This window comes from Chlorocebus sabaeus, chromosome 17 (assembly GCF_047675955.1).
Source record: "Chlorocebus sabaeus isolate Y175 chromosome 17, mChlSab1.0.hap1, whole genome shotgun sequence".
NCBI lineage: Eukaryota > Metazoa > Chordata > Mammalia > Primates > Cercopithecidae > Chlorocebus > Chlorocebus sabaeus.
Genome location: NC_132920.1, coordinates 12,095,327 through 12,113,936, shown reverse-complemented (window position 1 = coordinate 12,113,936; position 18,610 = coordinate 12,095,327). Strand labels below are relative to the sequence as shown.

Sequence of the window (18,610 nt, the reverse complement as noted above, 5' to 3'; positions counted from 1 at the left end):
CTTTGCTCAGAATGATGATTTCTAGCTGTATCCAAGTCCCTGCAAAGGACATGAACTCATCCTTTTTTATGGCTGCATAGTATTCCATGGTATATATGTACCATATTTTCTTAATCTAGTCTATCATAGAAGGACATTTGGGTTGGTTCCAAGGTTCCGCTATTGTGAATAGTGTCGCAATAAACATACGTGTGCATGTGTCTTTATAGTAGCATGATTTATAATCCTTTTGGTATATACTCAGTAATGGGATTGCTGGGTCAAATGGTATTTCTAGTTCTAGATCCTTGAGGAGTTGCCACACTGTCTTCCACAATGGTTGAACCAGTTTACACTCCCACCAACAGTGTAAAAGCATTCTGGTTTCTCCACATTCTCTCCAGCATCTGTTGTTTCCAACTTTTTAATGATCGCCATTGTAACTGGTGTGAGATGGTATCTCACTGTGGTTTTGATTTGCATTTCTCTGATGACCAGTGATGATGAGCATTTTTTCATGTATCTGTTGGCTGCATAATTTTTTCTTTTGAGAAGTGTCTGTTCATATCCTTTGCCCACTTTTGGATGGGGTGTTTTTTTCTTGTATATTTGGTTAAGTTCTCTGTAGATTCTGGATATTATTAGCCCTTTGTCAGATGAGTAGATTGCAAAAATTTTCTCCCATTCTGTAGGTTGCCTGTTCACTCTGATGGTAGTTTCTTTTGCTGTGCAGAAGCTCTTTAGTTTAATTAGATCCCATTTGTCTATTTTGGCTTCCGTTGCCATTGCTTTTGGTGTTTTAGTCATGAAGTCCTTGCCCATGCCTATGTCCTGAATGGTACTGCCTATGTTTTCTTCTAGGGTTTTTATGGTTTTAGGTCTAACATTTAAGTGTTTAATCTATCTTGAATTAATTTTTGTATAAGGTGTAAGGAAGGGATCCAGTTTCAGCTTTCTACATATGGCTAGCCAGTTTTCCCAGCACTGTTTATTAAATAGGGGATCGTTTCCCCCTTTCTTGTTTTGGTCAGATTTGTCAAAGATCGGATGGTTGTAGATGTGTGGTGTTATTTCTGAGGCCTCCGTTCTGTTCCACTGGTCTATATATCTGTTTTGGTACCAGTACCATGCTGTTTGGTTACTGTAGCCTTGTCGTAGTTTGAAGTCAGGTAGCATGATGCCTCCAGCTTTATTCTTTTGCTTAGGACTGTCTTGGCAATGTGGGCTCTTTTTTTCCAACTCTGTGAAGGAAGTCACTGGTAGCCTGATGGTGAGGGCATTGAATCTATAAATTACCTTGGGCAGTATGGCCATTTTCACGATATTGATTCTTCCTATCCATGAACATGGAATGTTCTTCCATTTGTTTGTGTCCTCTTTTATTTTGTTGAGCAGTGGTTTGTAGTTCTCTTTGAAGAGGTCCTTTGCATCCCTTGTAAGTTGGATTCCTAGGTATTTTAATCTCTTTTTAGCAATTGTGAATGGGAGTTCACTCATGATTTGGCTCTCTGTTTGTCTGTTATTGGTGTATAGGAATGCTTGTAATTTTTGCACATTGATTTTGTATCCTGAGACTTTGCTGAAATTGCTGATCAGCTTAAGGAGACTTTGGCCTGAGATGATGGGGTTTTCTAAATATACAATCATGTCATCTGCAAACAGGGACAATTTGACGACTTCTTTTCTTAATTAAATACCCTTTATTTCTTTCTCTTGCCTGATTGCCCTGGGCAGAACTTCCAATGCTATGTTGAATAGGAGTGGTGACAGAGGGCATCCCTATCTTGTGCCAGTTTTCAAAGGGACTGCTTCCAGCTTTTCCATTCAGTATGATATTGGCTGTGGGTTTGTCATAAATAGCTCTTATTATTTTGAGATATGTTCCATCAATACCTAGTTTATTGAGAATTTTTAGCATGAAGGGCTGTTGAATTTTGTTGAAAGCCTTTTCTCCATGTGTTGAGATAATCATGTGGTTTTTGTCATTGGGTCTGTTTATGTGATGGATTGTTTATTGATTTGTGTATGTTGAACCAGCCTTGCATCCCAGGGATGAAGCCAACTTGATCGTAGTGGATAAGCTTTTTGATGTGCTGCTGGATTTGGTTTGCCAGTATTTTATTGAGGAATTTCACTTTGATGTTCATCAGGGATATTGGTCTAAAATTCTCTTTGTTATGTCTCTGCCAGGCTTTGATATCAGGATGATACTGGCCTCATAAAATGAGTTAGGGAGGATTCCTTCTTTTCCTATTGATTGGAATAGTTTCAGAAGGAGTGTACCAGCTCCTCTTTATATCTCTCGTAGAATTTGGCTATAAATCCGTCTAGTCCTGAACTGTTTTTGGTTGGTAGCCTATTAATTATTGCCTCAATTTCAGATACTGTTATTGGTCTATTCAGAGATTCAACTTCTTCCTGGTTTAGTCTTGGGAGGGTGTATGTGTCCAGGAATTTATCCATTTCTTCTAGATTCTCTAGTTTATTTGCATAAAGGTGTTTATAGTATTCTCTGATGATAGTTTGTATTCTGTAGGATCAGTGGTGATAACTTCTTTATAATTTTTTATTGCATCCATTTGATTCTTCTCTCTTTTCTTCTTTATTAGTCCTGCTAGCAGTCTATCAATTTTGCTGATCTTTTCAAAACACCAGCTCCTGGATTCATTGATTTTTTTCAAGGTTTTTTTTTGTGTCTCTATCTCCTTCAGTTCTGCTCTGATCTTAGTTATTTCCTGCCTTCTGCTAGCTTTTGAATTTGTTTGCTCTTGCTTCTCTAGTTCTTTTAATTTGGATGTTAGGGTGTCAATTTTAGATCTTTCCCGCTTTCTCTTGTGGGCATTTAGTGCTATCAATTTCCCTCTACACACTGCTTTGAGTGTGTCCCAGAGATTGTGGTATGTTGTGTCTTTGTTCTCATTGGTTTCAAAGAACATCTTTATTTCTGCCTTCATTTCATTATGTACCCAGTAGTCATTCAGGAGCACGTTGTTCAGTTTCCATGTAGTTGTTCAGTTTTGAGCGAGTTTTTTAATCCTGAGTTCTAATTTGATTGCACTGTGGTCTGAGAGATAGTTTGTTGTGATTTCTGTTCTTTTACATTTGCTGAGGAGTGCTTTACTTCCAACTATGTGGTCAGTTTTAGAATAAGGGTGATATGGTGCTGGGAAGAATGTATATTCTGTTGATTTGGGGTGGAGAGTTCTGTGGATGTCTATTAGGTCTGCTTGGTGCAGAGTTGAGTTCAAGTCTTGGATATCCTTGTTAACTTTCTGGCTCGTTGATCTAATATTGACAGTAGGGTATTAACATCTCCCATTATTATTGTGTGGGAGTCTTAAGTTTCTTTGTAGGTCTCTAAGGACTTGCTTTATGAATCTGGGTGCTCCTATATTGGGTGCATTTAGGATAGTTAGCTCTTCTTGTTGAATTGATCCCTTTACCATTATGTAACAGCCTTCTTTGTCTCTTCTGATCTTTGTTGGTTTAAAGTCTGTTTTATCAGAGACTAGGATTGCAACCCCTGCTTTTTTTTGCTTTCCATTTGCTTGGTAGATCTTCCTCCATCCCTTTATTTTGACTCTATGTGTATCTCTGCATGTGAGATGGGTCTCCTGAATACAGCACACTGAAGGGTCTTGACTCTTTATCCAATTTGCTTGTCTGTGTCTTTTAATTGAGGCATTTAGCCCATTTACATTTAAGGTTAATATTGTTATGTGTCAATTTGATCCTGTCATTAAGATGTTAGCTAGTTATTTTGCCCATTAGTTGATGCAGTTTCTTCCTAGCATTGATGCTCTTTACAATTTGGCAAGTTTTTGCAGTAGCTAGTACTAGTTGTTCATTTCCATGTTTAGTGCTTCCTTCAGGAACTCTTGTAAGGCAGGTCTGGTGGTGACAAAATCTCTCAGCATTTGCTTATCTATAAAGGATTTTTTTTCTCCTTCACTTATGAGGCTTAGTTTGGCTGGATATGAAATTCTGGGTTGAAAATTCTTTTCTTTAAGAATGTTGAGTATTGGCCCCCACTCTCTTCTGGCTTGTAGAGTTTCTGCCAAGAGATCTGCTGTTAGTCTGATGGGCTTCCCTTTGTGGGTAACCCCACCTTTCTCTCTGGCTGCCCTAAAAATTTTTCCTTTCATTTCAACCTTGCTGAATCTGACAATTATGTGTCTTGTGGTTGCTCTTCTCGAGGAGTTTCTTTGTGGTGTTCTCTGTATTTCCTGAATTTGAATGTTGGCCTGCCTTGCTAGGTTGGGGAAGTTCTCCTGGATAATATCCTTAAGGGTGTTTTCCAACTTGGTTCCATTCTCCCCGTCACTTTCAGGTACACCAATCAAATGTAGATTTGTTTTTTTCACATAGTCACATATTTCTTGGAGGCTTTATTTGTTTCTTTTTACTTTTTTCTCTAACCTTGTCTTCTCGCTTTATTTCATTAATTTGATCTTCATTCACTGATACCCTTTCTTCCACTTGATCGAGTAAGCTATTGAAGCTTGTGCATGCATCACGTAGTTCTCGTCCTATGGTTTTCAGCTTCATCAGGTCATTTAAGGTCTTCTCTACACTGTTTATTTTAGTTAACCATTTGTCTAATCTTTTTTCATGGATTTTAGCTTCCTGGCAATGGGTTCAAACATCTTCCTTTAGTTCAGAAAAGTTTGTTATTACCGACCTTCTGAAGACTACTTCTGTCAGCTCATCAAAGTCATTCTCCATCCAGCTTTGTTCTGTTGCTGGCGAGGAGCTGCAATCCTTTGAAGGAGAAGACGCTCTCTGGTTTTTAGAATTTTCAGCTTTTCTGGTCTAGTTTCTCCCCATCTTTGTGGTTTTATCTACCTTTGGTCTTTGATGTTGGTGACCTACAAATGGGGTTTTGGTGTGGATGTCCTTTTTGTTGATGTTGATGCTAATCCTTTCTGTTTGTTAGTTTTCTGTCTAAAAATCAGGTCCCTCAGCTGCATGTCTGTTGGAGTTTGCTGGAGGTCCACTCCAGGCCCTGTTTGCCTGGGTATCACCAGCGGAGGCTGCAGAACAGCAAATATTGCAGAAAGGCAAATATTGGTGCCTGATCCTTCCTCTGGAAGCTTCGTCCCTGAGGGACACCCACCTGTATGAGGTGTCAGTTGGCCCCTACTGGGAGATATCTCCCAGTTAGGCTACACGGGGATCAGGTACCCGCTTGAGGAGGCAGTCTGTCCATTCTCTGAGCTCAAACACCATGTTTGAAGAACCACTGCTCTCTTCAGAGCTGTCAGACAGGGACATTTAAGTCTGCAGAAGTTTCTGCTGTCTTTTGCTCAGCTATGTCCTGCCCCCAGAGGTGGAAACTACAGAGTCAGCCTGCCTTGCTGAGCTGCGTTGGGCTCTGCCCAGTTTGAGCTTCCCCTGCCTCTCTGTCTACCTACTCAAGCCTTAGCAATGGCAGACGCCCCTCCCCCTGCCAGGCTGCTGCCTCGCAGGTGGATCTCAGACTGCTGTGCGAGCAGTGAGCAAGGCTCCATGGGCATGGAATCCACTGAGCCGGATGCGGGATATAATCTTCTGGTGTGCCATTTGCTAAGACCGTTGGAAAAGTGCAGTATTTGGATGGGAGTGTCCCGTTTTTCCAGGTACCGTCTGTCACAACTTCCCTTGGCTAGGAAAGGGAAATCCCCCGACCCCTTGCGATTCCTGGGTGAGGCGATGCTCAGTTCTGCTTTGGCTTGCCCTCCGTAGGCTGCACCCACTGTTCAACCAGTCCCAATGAGATGAACCAGGTACCTCAGTTGGAAATGCAGAAATCATCCATCATCTGCGTCGATCACGCTAGGAACTGCAGACTGGAGCTGTTCCTATTCGGCCATCTTGGAACAGAATCCTCCTAGAGGGCATTTTTAACAGAAGAAAGGAGTGCAAAGTCCCTGAGACAGGGTCCTGCTGTGGGTGTTCAACAAAGGCAGGAGACCCGTGTGGGTGCAGCTGAGCACACGAGGGAGGAAGGAGGGGGAGTTGAGCCTCAGGGAGATGGAAAGGAAGAAGACAGAGCTCCTGGTGGGTGCCTGACCAGTGCTCCAAATGAGCCAGGAAACCCCTGGGGCTTTTAAACAAAGGAATGACACAATTGTTACAAGGCCACTTTGGCTGCTAGGTGGAAGACAGTCTGTAAAGGAGCAGGGCAGAACCACAGAGACCAATCAGGAGCTATTCCAGAAGCAATTTAGTAGAGAGGATGTGGCTGGGGTGGGGTGGTGGAGGTGATTAAAAGTGGATGGATTCTGAAGACATTTTGAAGTATAGAGCCAAAAGGTTTTACTGGTAGATTAGAGGCAACCTGTGAGAAAGATGGGCATCAAGGATGACCTCAAGATTTTTGGCCAAGCAGCTGGAAGGATGGTGGAAGACTACAGGGGAAGTGTGCTTAGAGGTAAGGGGTAAACCAGGGATCTGGGACACATCAGACCTGAGATACTGATTAGACACCCCAGCAGAGACAGGTGGGGTAAGTCAGAAGGATACCCACGTCTGGAATGAACTGGGGCATTATCAGCACAGAGATGGTATCTGAAGTCAGGAGACTGGACGAGACTACCTACAAAGTGAGCACAGACAGGAAGAGAAGAGATCAAAGGCCACAGCCCTGAGGCCTATGTGAGAGGCTGGGGAGGTGAGGAGGAGCCAGCACAGAAGACTGAAAACGAACAGCTGGTACCACTCTGGGCTAGTGGAAGGCTAGAAACTGCACCCTCCAGACACAGCATCATGCTGCAGGCTTCTGGCTTGCCCCCTCAAACAGCGACATGGCCAGAATTGCTAAGCCAAATCGCATCTCCAGCTATCATCAGTTTAATGGAGTAAAAGTTTGTTTTAAAGAATAATGAGACCCAATCTTAGTATAAGTAATCAATAAGCCAGAAAGATAACAAACAAATCCATCAAATTGGCCAAAAATTTAAATTCTAACAATATTAGGTATAGTTACAGAGGTAAGGAAATGGAAAGTCTCTTCTGGAGAACAATGTAAAATTATAAAGCACAACATCTATGTATCTACATACAAAGTGGTACTGTTTATGCAAATTTAAAATACAAACATAAAATCACATACTATTCATAGATATATACATGTACGTTAAACGAACTGAAAGGAAAACCCCCAGTGCAGCAAGAGTTCTTCTGAGAGGGAGAGGAGAGTGGCGAGGAGTGGGGAGTAAGGGAAGCTGCCCCTCAGCGGCAATAACCTCGCTGAGCTGGTTTTTAAAAACTATACTGAATTTGTGAAAAGAACTTGAAGCAAATATGAGAAAATATTTATAATCAACTCTGCTGTGAATACATGAGTACACACAATAAAATACTTTGTACTTTTTTTGTATTAAAAAAATCTCCAAATATGTTTTAAAAGCACAATAAAACAAGATCATCTGTTTAAAACAACAATTGTTTACTCTAATTATACCTACGCTGCAAGCCTATAATAAAGCAAAAGGAGAGGAATAAATTCTGCTGGTGTAGCAACGCAGAATGTTAGGTCTCTAGCACAGCATGACACAGCACTTGGCAAAACTCCACCTCTATGTTCTACTTCACTATTATTTGACAAACACTGTAAAAACAACTTTGAGCACATTACCCACAAATACGGTCGTTTAAAAAAAAGTAAACTGAAAGGAAAAAGGTAAAACTACATTGTTTATCAGAAGTTCTAATCTAAATAGGGAATTAGGACAACAACTTTGAGCAATAATCTAAGACCAGGTTCAAATGCTTTCGGAATTAGATGAAAATACAACAGTGAATAAATACATAGGTAGGTCAATCAGTCAGTCAGCAAATGTAAACAATCCATGATAATTAATAGAAACTATAACTAATTCTCTTAAATATGCAAATTTAAGATATAAGTACTACCTCCTCTTAACAATTTAGATAATTCTATAGACACATTAATTTTTATAAGATTCATCTTCTTGAAAAAGATATACATGAGTATATACTATAATGATACTTTTATCTTGTCCCTTTTCTAGTCAGTGGGTAATAAGTATACTTGCTGAAACTCTTACACATTTTTCCTAACTTTTTACAACTGAATTGCTCTGTACCACTGAAAATGTGAGTAATTTCTCTTGTATATTTAGAAGTAAATCCAGGCTGATTCATTTCATGTGTTATAGGGATTAAATGCTTTTGAATTTTTACCTATATATTCAATGATGTCCTCATCACTTTCTCTTTGGAAATTTTCTCTAGACCAAACTAATACATGTTAAGAAAAATATAGCAAGCAGGTAAATGTTTAATTCAGGGCATTTTAAAAAGCAGAATACTTTTTCAATTTTTTTTCCTTTTGTCGATAAATCCTTGGGTTAAAAACAAGTTTCACAAAAAGATATTTCTATTCTCTGATGAGTTAGAACAGATGAACAGGTGTATTCTTCCTCAAACTTCGTCAGAGATAAATACTTAAGTTCGTTAACAATGTTTTTGAAAAAACAGCCATTTAACCTTTTCGGAATAATAAACACTTTGGAGAAGTAAACAAACATTTTATTCCACAAATATGGAGCTGCTGCACAGCGCAAGGCACTGCACTAAGTGCTGTGGGTGGGCACATGTTACGCACTCACTGGCTCAGCTCATGACATGCTGAATCATTGTGGTGGGAGCTCAGGTGAGAGCGTGAATACTCTCAGAACAAGGTAGAGGGGGATTAAATGCTTTCAGGGAGGAAACTGTAAAATACTGGAGGAGTCCAGAGAAGGGAAGAATTGTTTCCTGAAAGAGGTGTGGAAAAGGAAAATCAGAAAAGGCTTCATGACAGCAGTGGACTTGGCTGGGTCTTGAAGGAAAGTGAGATTTTGATCAGGGCACTGGGAGCCACGTTTGTGTGCGGAGTGAGGGCTGGGATTTTAAGTGAGGAGTGTTAAGGTGAAGAGTGATCAATGTCAAGTAGGCAGGAAATTCAAGCATGAGGGTAGGTAAAAGAGAGAAATGAGAAGGACAGAGGAGTAGGTAAGCAGCAGATTACAAAGGATTTTGATTAAGGTCAAGTGTTCACATTTTATTTTCTAGACAAATGGGAACCGATGAGAAACTCTGAGCAGAGGAGAGGTATGATCAGACACGTGCTTCAGAAAGATGAACATCATGGGGGATAGGTGAATAGGAAGGAGGACAATCTAGATATGGAAAAACTAATTAGGAGTCTAGTGCATATAAATAAGAGGTAATGAAAACAGGAATTAGGCAGTGTCAGTGGGAATGGAAAGGGTATGGAAGCAAAAAAAAATTGTACATTATAAATAGCATTTATGAAAAATATGGTATAAAGCCTTACCTGATTCTTCTGTATCCTGTTCATCTATTAAACCTACTGAGACGCCTAAATCCACACATTTCTTGCTATGTGCCTTGGACTTCATGTGTTTTGTCAGATTTCCTTAAGGGAAAAGAATGTTTACTAAGCTTACATAGTATGATTTTGCTATTGCATTTGTAAACACTGGCAAATTTCATTCCTATTCAAGCCAAAGTACAGATTGTGGTCATACAATTCCAACGACTAAAAGGTGAACAAAAGAAAATTTGGTATCTATATGTTGTAATACCTTGTTATTTATCAGTTTATATTTTCTTTTTAAAATCTGCCTCCTCTACTTTGATAACATTTCCTTTACCTTATGTTTTCTATTCTCCAGTCCTTCTTTCTTTCTGGGACATTTCATACAAACTTGAAGTCTCTTTCAGACTACACTGTGATCTGTAGTTCTTGGAGTGTGAATTCTCCACTTGTTATGTCTGCTGGCGTTTTCTCATTTGTTTCTTTGCATGCTTTTTACTTTTGAGTTTATCCTCAGCAAGAGTGTTTTCCATGGAATCCTAAGTACTCTGGGTTGCAGAAACATCTCTATAAAGCAGTTTTCCAATTGCTTCTGCCTGGAACCTTAACAGTTTCATTGGTTTCAGACAAGGGACTCTGGACCAGTTTTTTCATTTATTTTTGCATGGTATAGATACAGGGTTTTACTTTTAAGTGGATGGGGTTTTTCCCACATGGCCCAAAGTCACTGGACAGGAGGACTAGGCTTATTTCAGGAACCTCAGATGCTATCTCAGGACAGGCATGCCTGTAGGCATATATCTGGCCTCGATTCCCGTAAGGCCTTCTAATTATTTTTGTTAGTATCTGTTCACCATGTTAGCTTTGAGTTTCTTATTTCTGGCACCTTGGAATTCACCTTTCAATGTTTCAAGCTTGACTATCTATGAAAAACTATTTTGGGTCATTGTAATTTTATAAACAGCATTTCTGGAGTAAGACAAAGCATTTCCTGTATTCATTTCACTTCACATATAGAGGATAAGTCTCAAAATAGTACCAGTAAAGGAGTGTCTTCCTCTGGCAGCTGTTGTATCGACCTCTTTAAGTACGACCATGCTAGCTAAGAACCACTAGCCACACCTGCCTCAAGTGATCATTGAACCCAGCAGGGACAGCTCAGATTCTTCTCAGGATAACAAGCATCTCCAGTGGATAATGCCACACACAAAAACATTGCCAACAAGGGCAAGTCATCTTTTTTGAGAAACAGAAACAACTCTAAATGTTGAATTTAGTGGGCAGGGGCAAAGTAGTATTTGAGAATAAGTCTTTAGAAGAGTTCAAAATGTCTGAAACATTGGTCTAAATTTCAGGCTTGCAGTAGCTGAAGCACATGGAAAATAGCCATATTTATTCAATTTCTTGATGAATGCACTAAGCCTGTGAAACTGGTCATCCCTGTAAAGCTGATTTTTGCACTACATAGTACATTCCTGTCTGGGCCAACCGCGCAGGAACCCAGAGTTTGGTACTTAAGGAGGTCAGGCTTAAGAGGCTGCCAAGACCAGATGATGACTAAGGTCCATCAAACCTTGACTTCTGTGATTCTGGAGATAACACCTAGATTAATACTTGGCTATCTCTGATATTTATGTTAAATATACTGAAAAAAATACGAAGAAAATATGGCAAAATCTTAGCAATTATTAAAAGATTATGGGCACAATGGTGTTCATTATACAGATCTCTACTTTTATTTGAGAGCTTTAAAGTTTTCACATTAAGAAATTATAAAAATGGTTTAGACATCTTACTGTGGTTGAAATTTCCACTTGTAAGTCAAAATGTTTTGTGTGTTAATACTAACAATATTACAAACCAAATTATAAGGTCCACTAATAGTCCTTTTTTGTTGTTGTTGTTGTTGTTGTTGTTGAGATGGGAGTCTTGCTCTGTCGCCCAGGCTGGAGTATAGTGGCAAGATCTCGGCTCACTGCAACCTCCACCTCCCGGGTTCAAGCAATTCTCCTGCCTCAGCCTCCTGGGTAGCTGGGATTACAGGCACCTGCCACTGTGCCAGGCTAATTTTTTGTATTTTAGTAAAGATGGGGTTTCATCATGTTGCCCAGGCTGGTCTCAAACTCCTGACCTCAGGCAATCAGCCTGCCTTGGCCTCCCAAAGTGCTAGAATTACAGGTGTGAGCCACCGCACCTGGCCCTCTTCAAAATGTTTTTGCTCCCTAGATAGACAGCCATTGCAGGTTATTTACTTTTTAAGAAGCTAATGTATAATTATAACCAGACAAATTTGGAAATACAAGTTTTTAGTAAGCATATTTTCTCATAACTTTAGCTATTACTTACTATGAATCAACTTCCTAAATAATGTAAAATAAACAAAAATCAGCATTTCAATCTACAAAATATTTAAAGTGTGCCCATATTGAAATGCAAATTATCTCCTAGCAATTTTATAAATCTCGTGTGTTAATTTAATAAATAATTTTTCTGATAGATTTAATAAACATTTATCTGAATCCTCTGGAAAGCATGAGAGGTTTTGTTTCTGGATTCCTATAGCTACACACAGTCTAGCTTTCTGTGATATAAATGAGACTAAATCTTGAAGAGATACAAGCTCTCTATATATTTTCTGCTGACTGACCTTTAAAGCAGAATCATGAAAACAAATCAATTAAAATTACTTTGAAAATGTACTCAGAAAATAAACTCAGAAGGCAAATATGAATTATGGATTTGTAAGCATTACTATCAGAAGCATCAAGTTTTAGCTCTACAGATTATTTGTCTGATAGCGTTTTGCTGTCTTTGCATACCGTATTTATACAGCATGCCATCACATCACTATTTCCTTCTGTTAGTAACCAGACACGTTCAATAATAAGTGGAGGATATCAAGTAAATCAGAGAAGGTGAAAATCTGGGGCCTAACTCAAAAAAAGGTCTACTATTATTTAACAACCTTTAAAAGGTGCTGTGGAATCTGTTTTACATAGATTCATAAAAAGTAGTCTTCAAAAAGGAAGCTGACCATAAAAAATGAGAAGTGTCATGCCAAGAATAAGGAAATCCTGAATTTCTAATATTTTTTCACCAGTCTCCTCAGCAAGGATAGCCTCCTTCAAATACATATTTATCATATAATTCCACATGACATCTTACAAAACAAAAAATTTAATGCAAATTCAGATATACAGCATATTAGAGATATGTAAGACACGAAACGTGCTAACAGGCAATGCTCACTCTTCAAGGGTTGTTATGAACTGTCCACCATTTAGTTAACATTTATCTAAAATCTTTGAGTTATTTCACCAAGATTAACACTCTGTGACTCATCATATTTTTCCTTGCCAAGAAATCTCTGTAGTTTCATTTGGTTTACCACATCTAGGTTGTCCTTCCTTTTTTGCTCTTATTTCATAAATATTTTTTAAATACCCTGATTCCTTTTCTTCCTTCTATTGAGAAATACCCATTTCCCATTGTATGTTGATCTTCTTGTATTTGATAACATCCTCTTGTACATGATAATCTTTTATTAGTATTATTAGCTTTCTAAATATGCTTCTTGTCTCAAAGGAAGTTAATAGATGTTTCTTAATAATAGGATCAAAACAGGTGAAAAAGCAATAAATTCAGTTAAAAGACCAAAGTACTTTACCCTATCAGAGTCCTCCCTCAGAACCAGGAAGGAAAATCATCTTTAAACTCAACTTCCAACTACAGAGGGAGGTTCTACATCACAATTAAAGAACTGCATCCTGAGTATCCCTCCCAACCTCTCTCATTGCTTGAAACTTTTTTGAAATATTCAAAGCCATCTGAAGAATATTTTGTTTTTCCATCATTCTTGTTTCAGACACCATTGGCACTAAAAGGGCACTAATTTGAAGCATGTAGTTGTTACAAGTTATAACTCTCTTTAAATGCCCATAAATACTAGCCAAAAAATGTAATAAATTTTGCTAAGGAGTTGATCAATCTTTAAAACAAAAACTGCAAAGACAATCAACATACAAAAAAAGTAAATGTTAACTCCAAGGACAAAAGTTGTTTCTATTTTTAAAAATCAATTAAATTTTTTTTTTTTTACAGATACTATTTTCTCAGACACGTTTTCACAATTACCTTGCTTTGTTAAGATCCTTGGTTTTTAGAGAGTGGCATAAAAATCAAAATCTCAAGTAACAAATTGTTCATGAAAAAGGAGCCTAACGGAAGAAGCAAACATTTAAAGTAGTATATCTATTACATGTATCAAGAAACTTGTACAGGGTAAAATTAACTATGAGTAAGGCTTATAAATAAAAACATATTTAAAAAACCAGAAAGGGTCCTAAATATAATTTTAATGATTAGTTCTGAGACTTCTTTATAAACATTAATAGAAACTATAGAAAATGTTTGAAGCTAAAATTTAACAGTATTAGTGTAAAAAAAAGCATCATGAAAAAAATGGCTATGTATGCCTAAAATTAGAAAATAAAACAGAAGTGTAATTATTATAGAAGTTTCTGTAGTTATTATTTTAAATCTTTCTTCAATCTTTTAACACCCAGTGAATTTACCTGTGATCATGAAAATTTCTTTTTCTTCTTCAGCCCCAAATTAAATATTTTTGATAAGGTATATTAATCATGTTGTACAACTGCAATTTAAGGAGTTAAATTTTTAAAAAAGGTTAGTGGCTCTTTTAAAAATATAATATTATATATTTATTCTAAAAGTGTACAATTAAAAATTTTCCAATGGTTCTAAAATTATATAAAGCAATAAGACTACAACATTGACAAAATGTAATTTACATTAGTCTATTTAAGCTACTATTTCGTTGGTCAAAGAAAACGCATAGTTGGGTTTTAGCTCTAGCACCTAAATACACACAAAAAGGACCTGGAAGCAATGTGCATCTCATACCTTTAGTCTTAAAGGAGAAGTTACAGTAAGTGCAGTGGTAGGGGCGGACATCTGTATGGGTTCGTATGTGTTTCTTTAACATGCTAGGTTTCTTACAACGTATTCCACATTCTTCACAAATGTATTTTCCTCTTCCCCTGCCTCGGACATATACATACTCTTCATTTGACTTATATCTAATTTAAAGAAAAAAAAATGAATAGGGAGATTGGACACTATGTCTTTAAGAAAATAATGATGATTAAAATTCAAACCAAAAATAAAACAAAGCACAACTTTTATACTCAACCAATAACAATTTTATGCATGTGTAAGTAACAGAATATTCCAACTTTTTACATCAATACTTAATACAGCTAATTCTAATCAAACAAACTTTTGCAATATTATACTTTGTTTTGTTTTGTTTTTAGAGACAGTCTTGCTCCGATGCCCAGGCTGGAGCACAGTGGTGCAATCGTAGCTCACTGAAACCTCAACCTCCCGGGCACACATGATCCTCCCGCCTCAGCCTCCTGAACAGCTGGGACTACAGGCGCACACCACTGCACTCCACTACTGTATGTAATTTTAAAATACTTTCCTGTTTCTAAGTCATTGGTTAAATTTTTTTCTTCATTGCTAGATTCAATCACAATAATTTTTAAGTACTGAAATATTTTGGAGCTTTACTATAACTATAATTGGCTTTTATGATGTTTTTGCTCACAACGAAATACACAAAGATATCAAATGGGCAATGAATTCATCTGAGAGCAGATTCTCTAGGTCATTCCTTATTGTAAATCAATGTGAAAACCAAGGTTCACTCTAATAATTTAGTTTTCAGCTGCCTTCGAGGTTGTATAGTACTTCCCAAATAGTCATCATTTCTCCATCAAAATAAAATTATTTAACATAATGCTAACATATTTTGCTATGGAGATTCTGTTAATATGCTAAGAAACCTTGCAACATTGATATTAAATTGGCGCTAAGTCTTCATTCACATGAAAGCAAATGTACATTTAAAAAGTAAGTTTAAATGTACATTTAAGAAGTAAAATTTGTACTTGCCCTCCATCAAATATTTTAATTCTTCTTGGTTCACTTTTGATTAAGGAATTTTCTTTATCTTGCTCACTGTTAATTTCAGAGGCATCTTTATTGCTGAATTCAACTACTGTGGACTTTTGATTACCTAATGCTCTCTGAAAGGAAAAAAGAGAGAAACTAATTTAATAAAACTGAAAACACAAACATGCTAATCTTTCACCGGAAATTAAAACACGGCAGAGTACAGAGCATATGGTCAACGAAATGCATTTCAAAGTAGTAATAGGTTCAAAGGGCATTTGCTTTATCTCCTCCCTTATGAATCTGTCTCAATCACAGCAAAATGATAAATCTTATGTTACTTTAAAATTCCACCATAGGTCACTGACACCCCCAACTAAAGGCTTGACAACCTCCTACACCATGGTATTTCATAAGTTTACCAGAAACTTTTTTTAGTAGACTAAATATTTTTTCTTCCATTTAACCAACCACTCATACTACCATTTAAATACATTGCTTAGAGTTTACTTTTGGAGATGGAAAAGAGCTAGTTACCCCTTTTGGTAAAATAATGCCTCACACCCCTTAGAAACATCACTAAGTCTCTTTCAGCTTCAGTGCAGTATAAAGTAAAGCAGAAGCCCCATTTCCCATTATTTTACTTTTTCTTCCTCCATTATTTTAAATCATAAATCTTTTTTGAGATGGGGTCTCATTATCGCCCAGGCTGGAGTGCAGTAGTTACAACCATAGCTCATTGCAGCCTCAAACTCCTGGACTCAAGAGGTCCTCCCACCTCAGCCTCCTGAGTAGCTGGGACCACAGGCGTGAGCCACCACACCTGACTACTTTTAAAATTTTGTAGAAATGGGGGTCTTGCTCTGTTGCACAGACTAGTTTTATACTCCTGACCTCAAGTGATCCTCCCACCTCAGACACCCAAAGTGCTGGGATTATAGGCATGAGTCACCATGCCCAGCTAAAACCGTAATTATTTCTATCTTCTCAAAAGTGTACTGAATATTGTTAAATGTGACATCCAGGTCTAGCCAAAAAGTTAGGTTTTGGCTTGGTAACAATTAAGTCTCTGGAAAAAAAGGTAATGAACATCAAAATCAAAATGATAAAAAAATGTGTGGTTTTCCTACAGGAACAATATAATAATATCACCTTGTGATTTTATGTAAGATTTTATGCTACCACCGCTTTGACAGTACGTTGTCTCACTTATGGTGCCATTCTATTCTCTCAGGTCCCTGTGAGACAGGGAGCACAGGTGGACTATATATCCCAGTGAGGAAGGGCACTCTCAGGGTGAAGTTCCTTGTCCCAGGGCAAGTGTTAAGCAAACACTCAAACTCTAATCATCTGGCTGAATCCAACGCAACGCACAACTTTTCCTACCGAGGGCTTCTTTTATGCAAACCTCTTTGAAGAAATTACATGGTCAAGCAGACAGCTGTGGTGCTGAAATGACTTAGTAATACTAAGAGATAAGAGTCTATTCAATATGGAGAGGGGTCTGTGGCCTCAGAATAGTACCTTGGGAGGCCCATCCTTACACGGGCAGGAGTAAAGAAAAGTTGCTGGCCCACATTCCTCAAAAAGGCAGTGGGAAGAGCTACTGATGCAACCTTTCCTTCTCTTTTCCTGGCAAACAGATTGGCTTCTGCATAATTTGGAATATATGCACACACCTTCCTTTGACTTTATCCCTTCAACAGTAATCCTCTTTATTTTCAATATCAAATTCCCCTTTATCTTTTGCTCACTTTCGTACTATTAAATCTGGCTTCTACTTGCCAAAGTTATCAATGAGCTAAATGCCAAAATCTTAGACTTTACATGCTTTAGCACTCTATGGATTATATGTTGAAGATGCCATGTTTCACCTAGAAATCCTTTTACTTCATAGCATCTATCTGTTCTTTCCCACTGTGAATCATAAATGCATTAACATTTGGGTTGTAGATAAAAGTCCAGTAATCCATCCTCCATAGCCACTTGCTCATAGACTCAACTCTCCAGTGATCTGCACAGTCCAGATATACCCATTTGCCTTCAACTTTATTTGACCTAACAACTCTCCTTGAATATCTTCTTCCATGTTTTGTGTGATGCCACTTTCTGCTTATTCTTCTCCTTCCTCTATGATCAATCTCTTTCAGTTTCCACACCGGAGTGTAGACTTTCTTCATCCATTCAACTTTTTAAATAGTAATGATTCCCAGGATCCAGTCTAGGCTCTCTCTTCTTTATATCCTGAGCAATCTCATTAATCACAACTATGCGCTAAAGAATCTCTACTCTACACACTTTCACCCAGAGCTCTCTCTTAAGCTCCAAATCTAGATATGCATTTTCAGACATTTCTTCCGAGGCATTTGGTACTCTAGGAGAGCCACTTCTCACAAGCACTTCAGGAACATACATGGAGATTTGTTTAAATTCTAACGATTAGGTCTTATCTTCCAAGATTTAGTAGATTTAGAGCTTGAGAACTTAAATTCCACAGGTGGTTTGGATGCACTTTCCTTCACTGAGAAAGTATCATTGGTTCTCCACCACCATACACATGCTTTGGTTTTTACCTATGTTTCCAACTTTACAGCACTTTTTAACCAGACCAGACTCTTCAGAGTTCTTTAAATGAACCAAGTTTATTCTCATTTCCATGTCATTTCGTGTATTATTAATTCTTTTTATTCTTGCTGGATGCAGTGGCTCACACCTGTAATCCCAGCACTTTGAGAGGCCGAGGTGGGTGAATCACCTGAGGTCAGGAGTTCGAGACCAGCCTGGCCAACATGGTGAAACGTGTCTCTACCAAAAATATAAAAAGTTAGCAAGGCATGGTGGTGGGTCCCTGTAATCCCAGCTACTCGGGAGGCTGAGACAGGATGATTACTTGAACCCTGGAGGTGGAGTATGCAACAAGCCAAGATCGCACCATTGCACTCCAGCCTGGGCGACAGAGTGAGATTCTGTCTTTAAAAAAAAAAAAAAAAAAATTATTCTTTTTGCTGAAAAAATCCCTATCTTGTTTAAAAAACATTTTGAACACTTAGCTAAAGTATCACCACCTTTGGAGTATCTTTGCTGAATTCTTATCTGTTCCACCTACTAGCAATGTTAGAAACTTCCTTCTTTAGAATTGTTCACACTTCTATGGTAATACTCATACTGCAATATTTTCCTACTGACAGATCTGTAAATGTTTATTAACCTATGTTGCATGCTTATGAATCTGCTGAGGCCAAATACTTCTGAATATCCAGAGTCCAACGTGATATCCTTACCTATTATTCTAATCATGTAAATGACTTTCCCCCATTTTATAAA

The 18,610-nt window shown here is 38.0% G+C and overlaps 1 protein-coding gene across 5 annotated transcripts in view; it reads right to left on the bottom strand.

The window, feature by feature from the left end:
* HIVEP1 (HIVEP zinc finger 1) overlaps window positions 1–18,610 on the bottom strand; it is a 155,061-nt gene that overhangs the window by 19,684 nt on the left and 116,767 nt on the right. For all 5 annotated transcript variants that reach the window (XM_007973677.3, XM_007973679.3, XM_007973678.3 and 2 more), the window contains 3 exons: window positions 15,287–15,420; window positions 14,231–14,406; window positions 9,305–9,406 (listed from right to left, as the gene is read on the bottom strand). In XM_007973677.3, coding sequence (XP_007971868.1) covers window positions 9,305–9,406; window positions 14,231–14,406; window positions 15,287–15,420 — 412 coding nt within the window. The remainder of the gene's footprint in view (window positions 1–9,304; window positions 9,407–14,230; window positions 14,407–15,286; window positions 15,421–18,610) is intronic.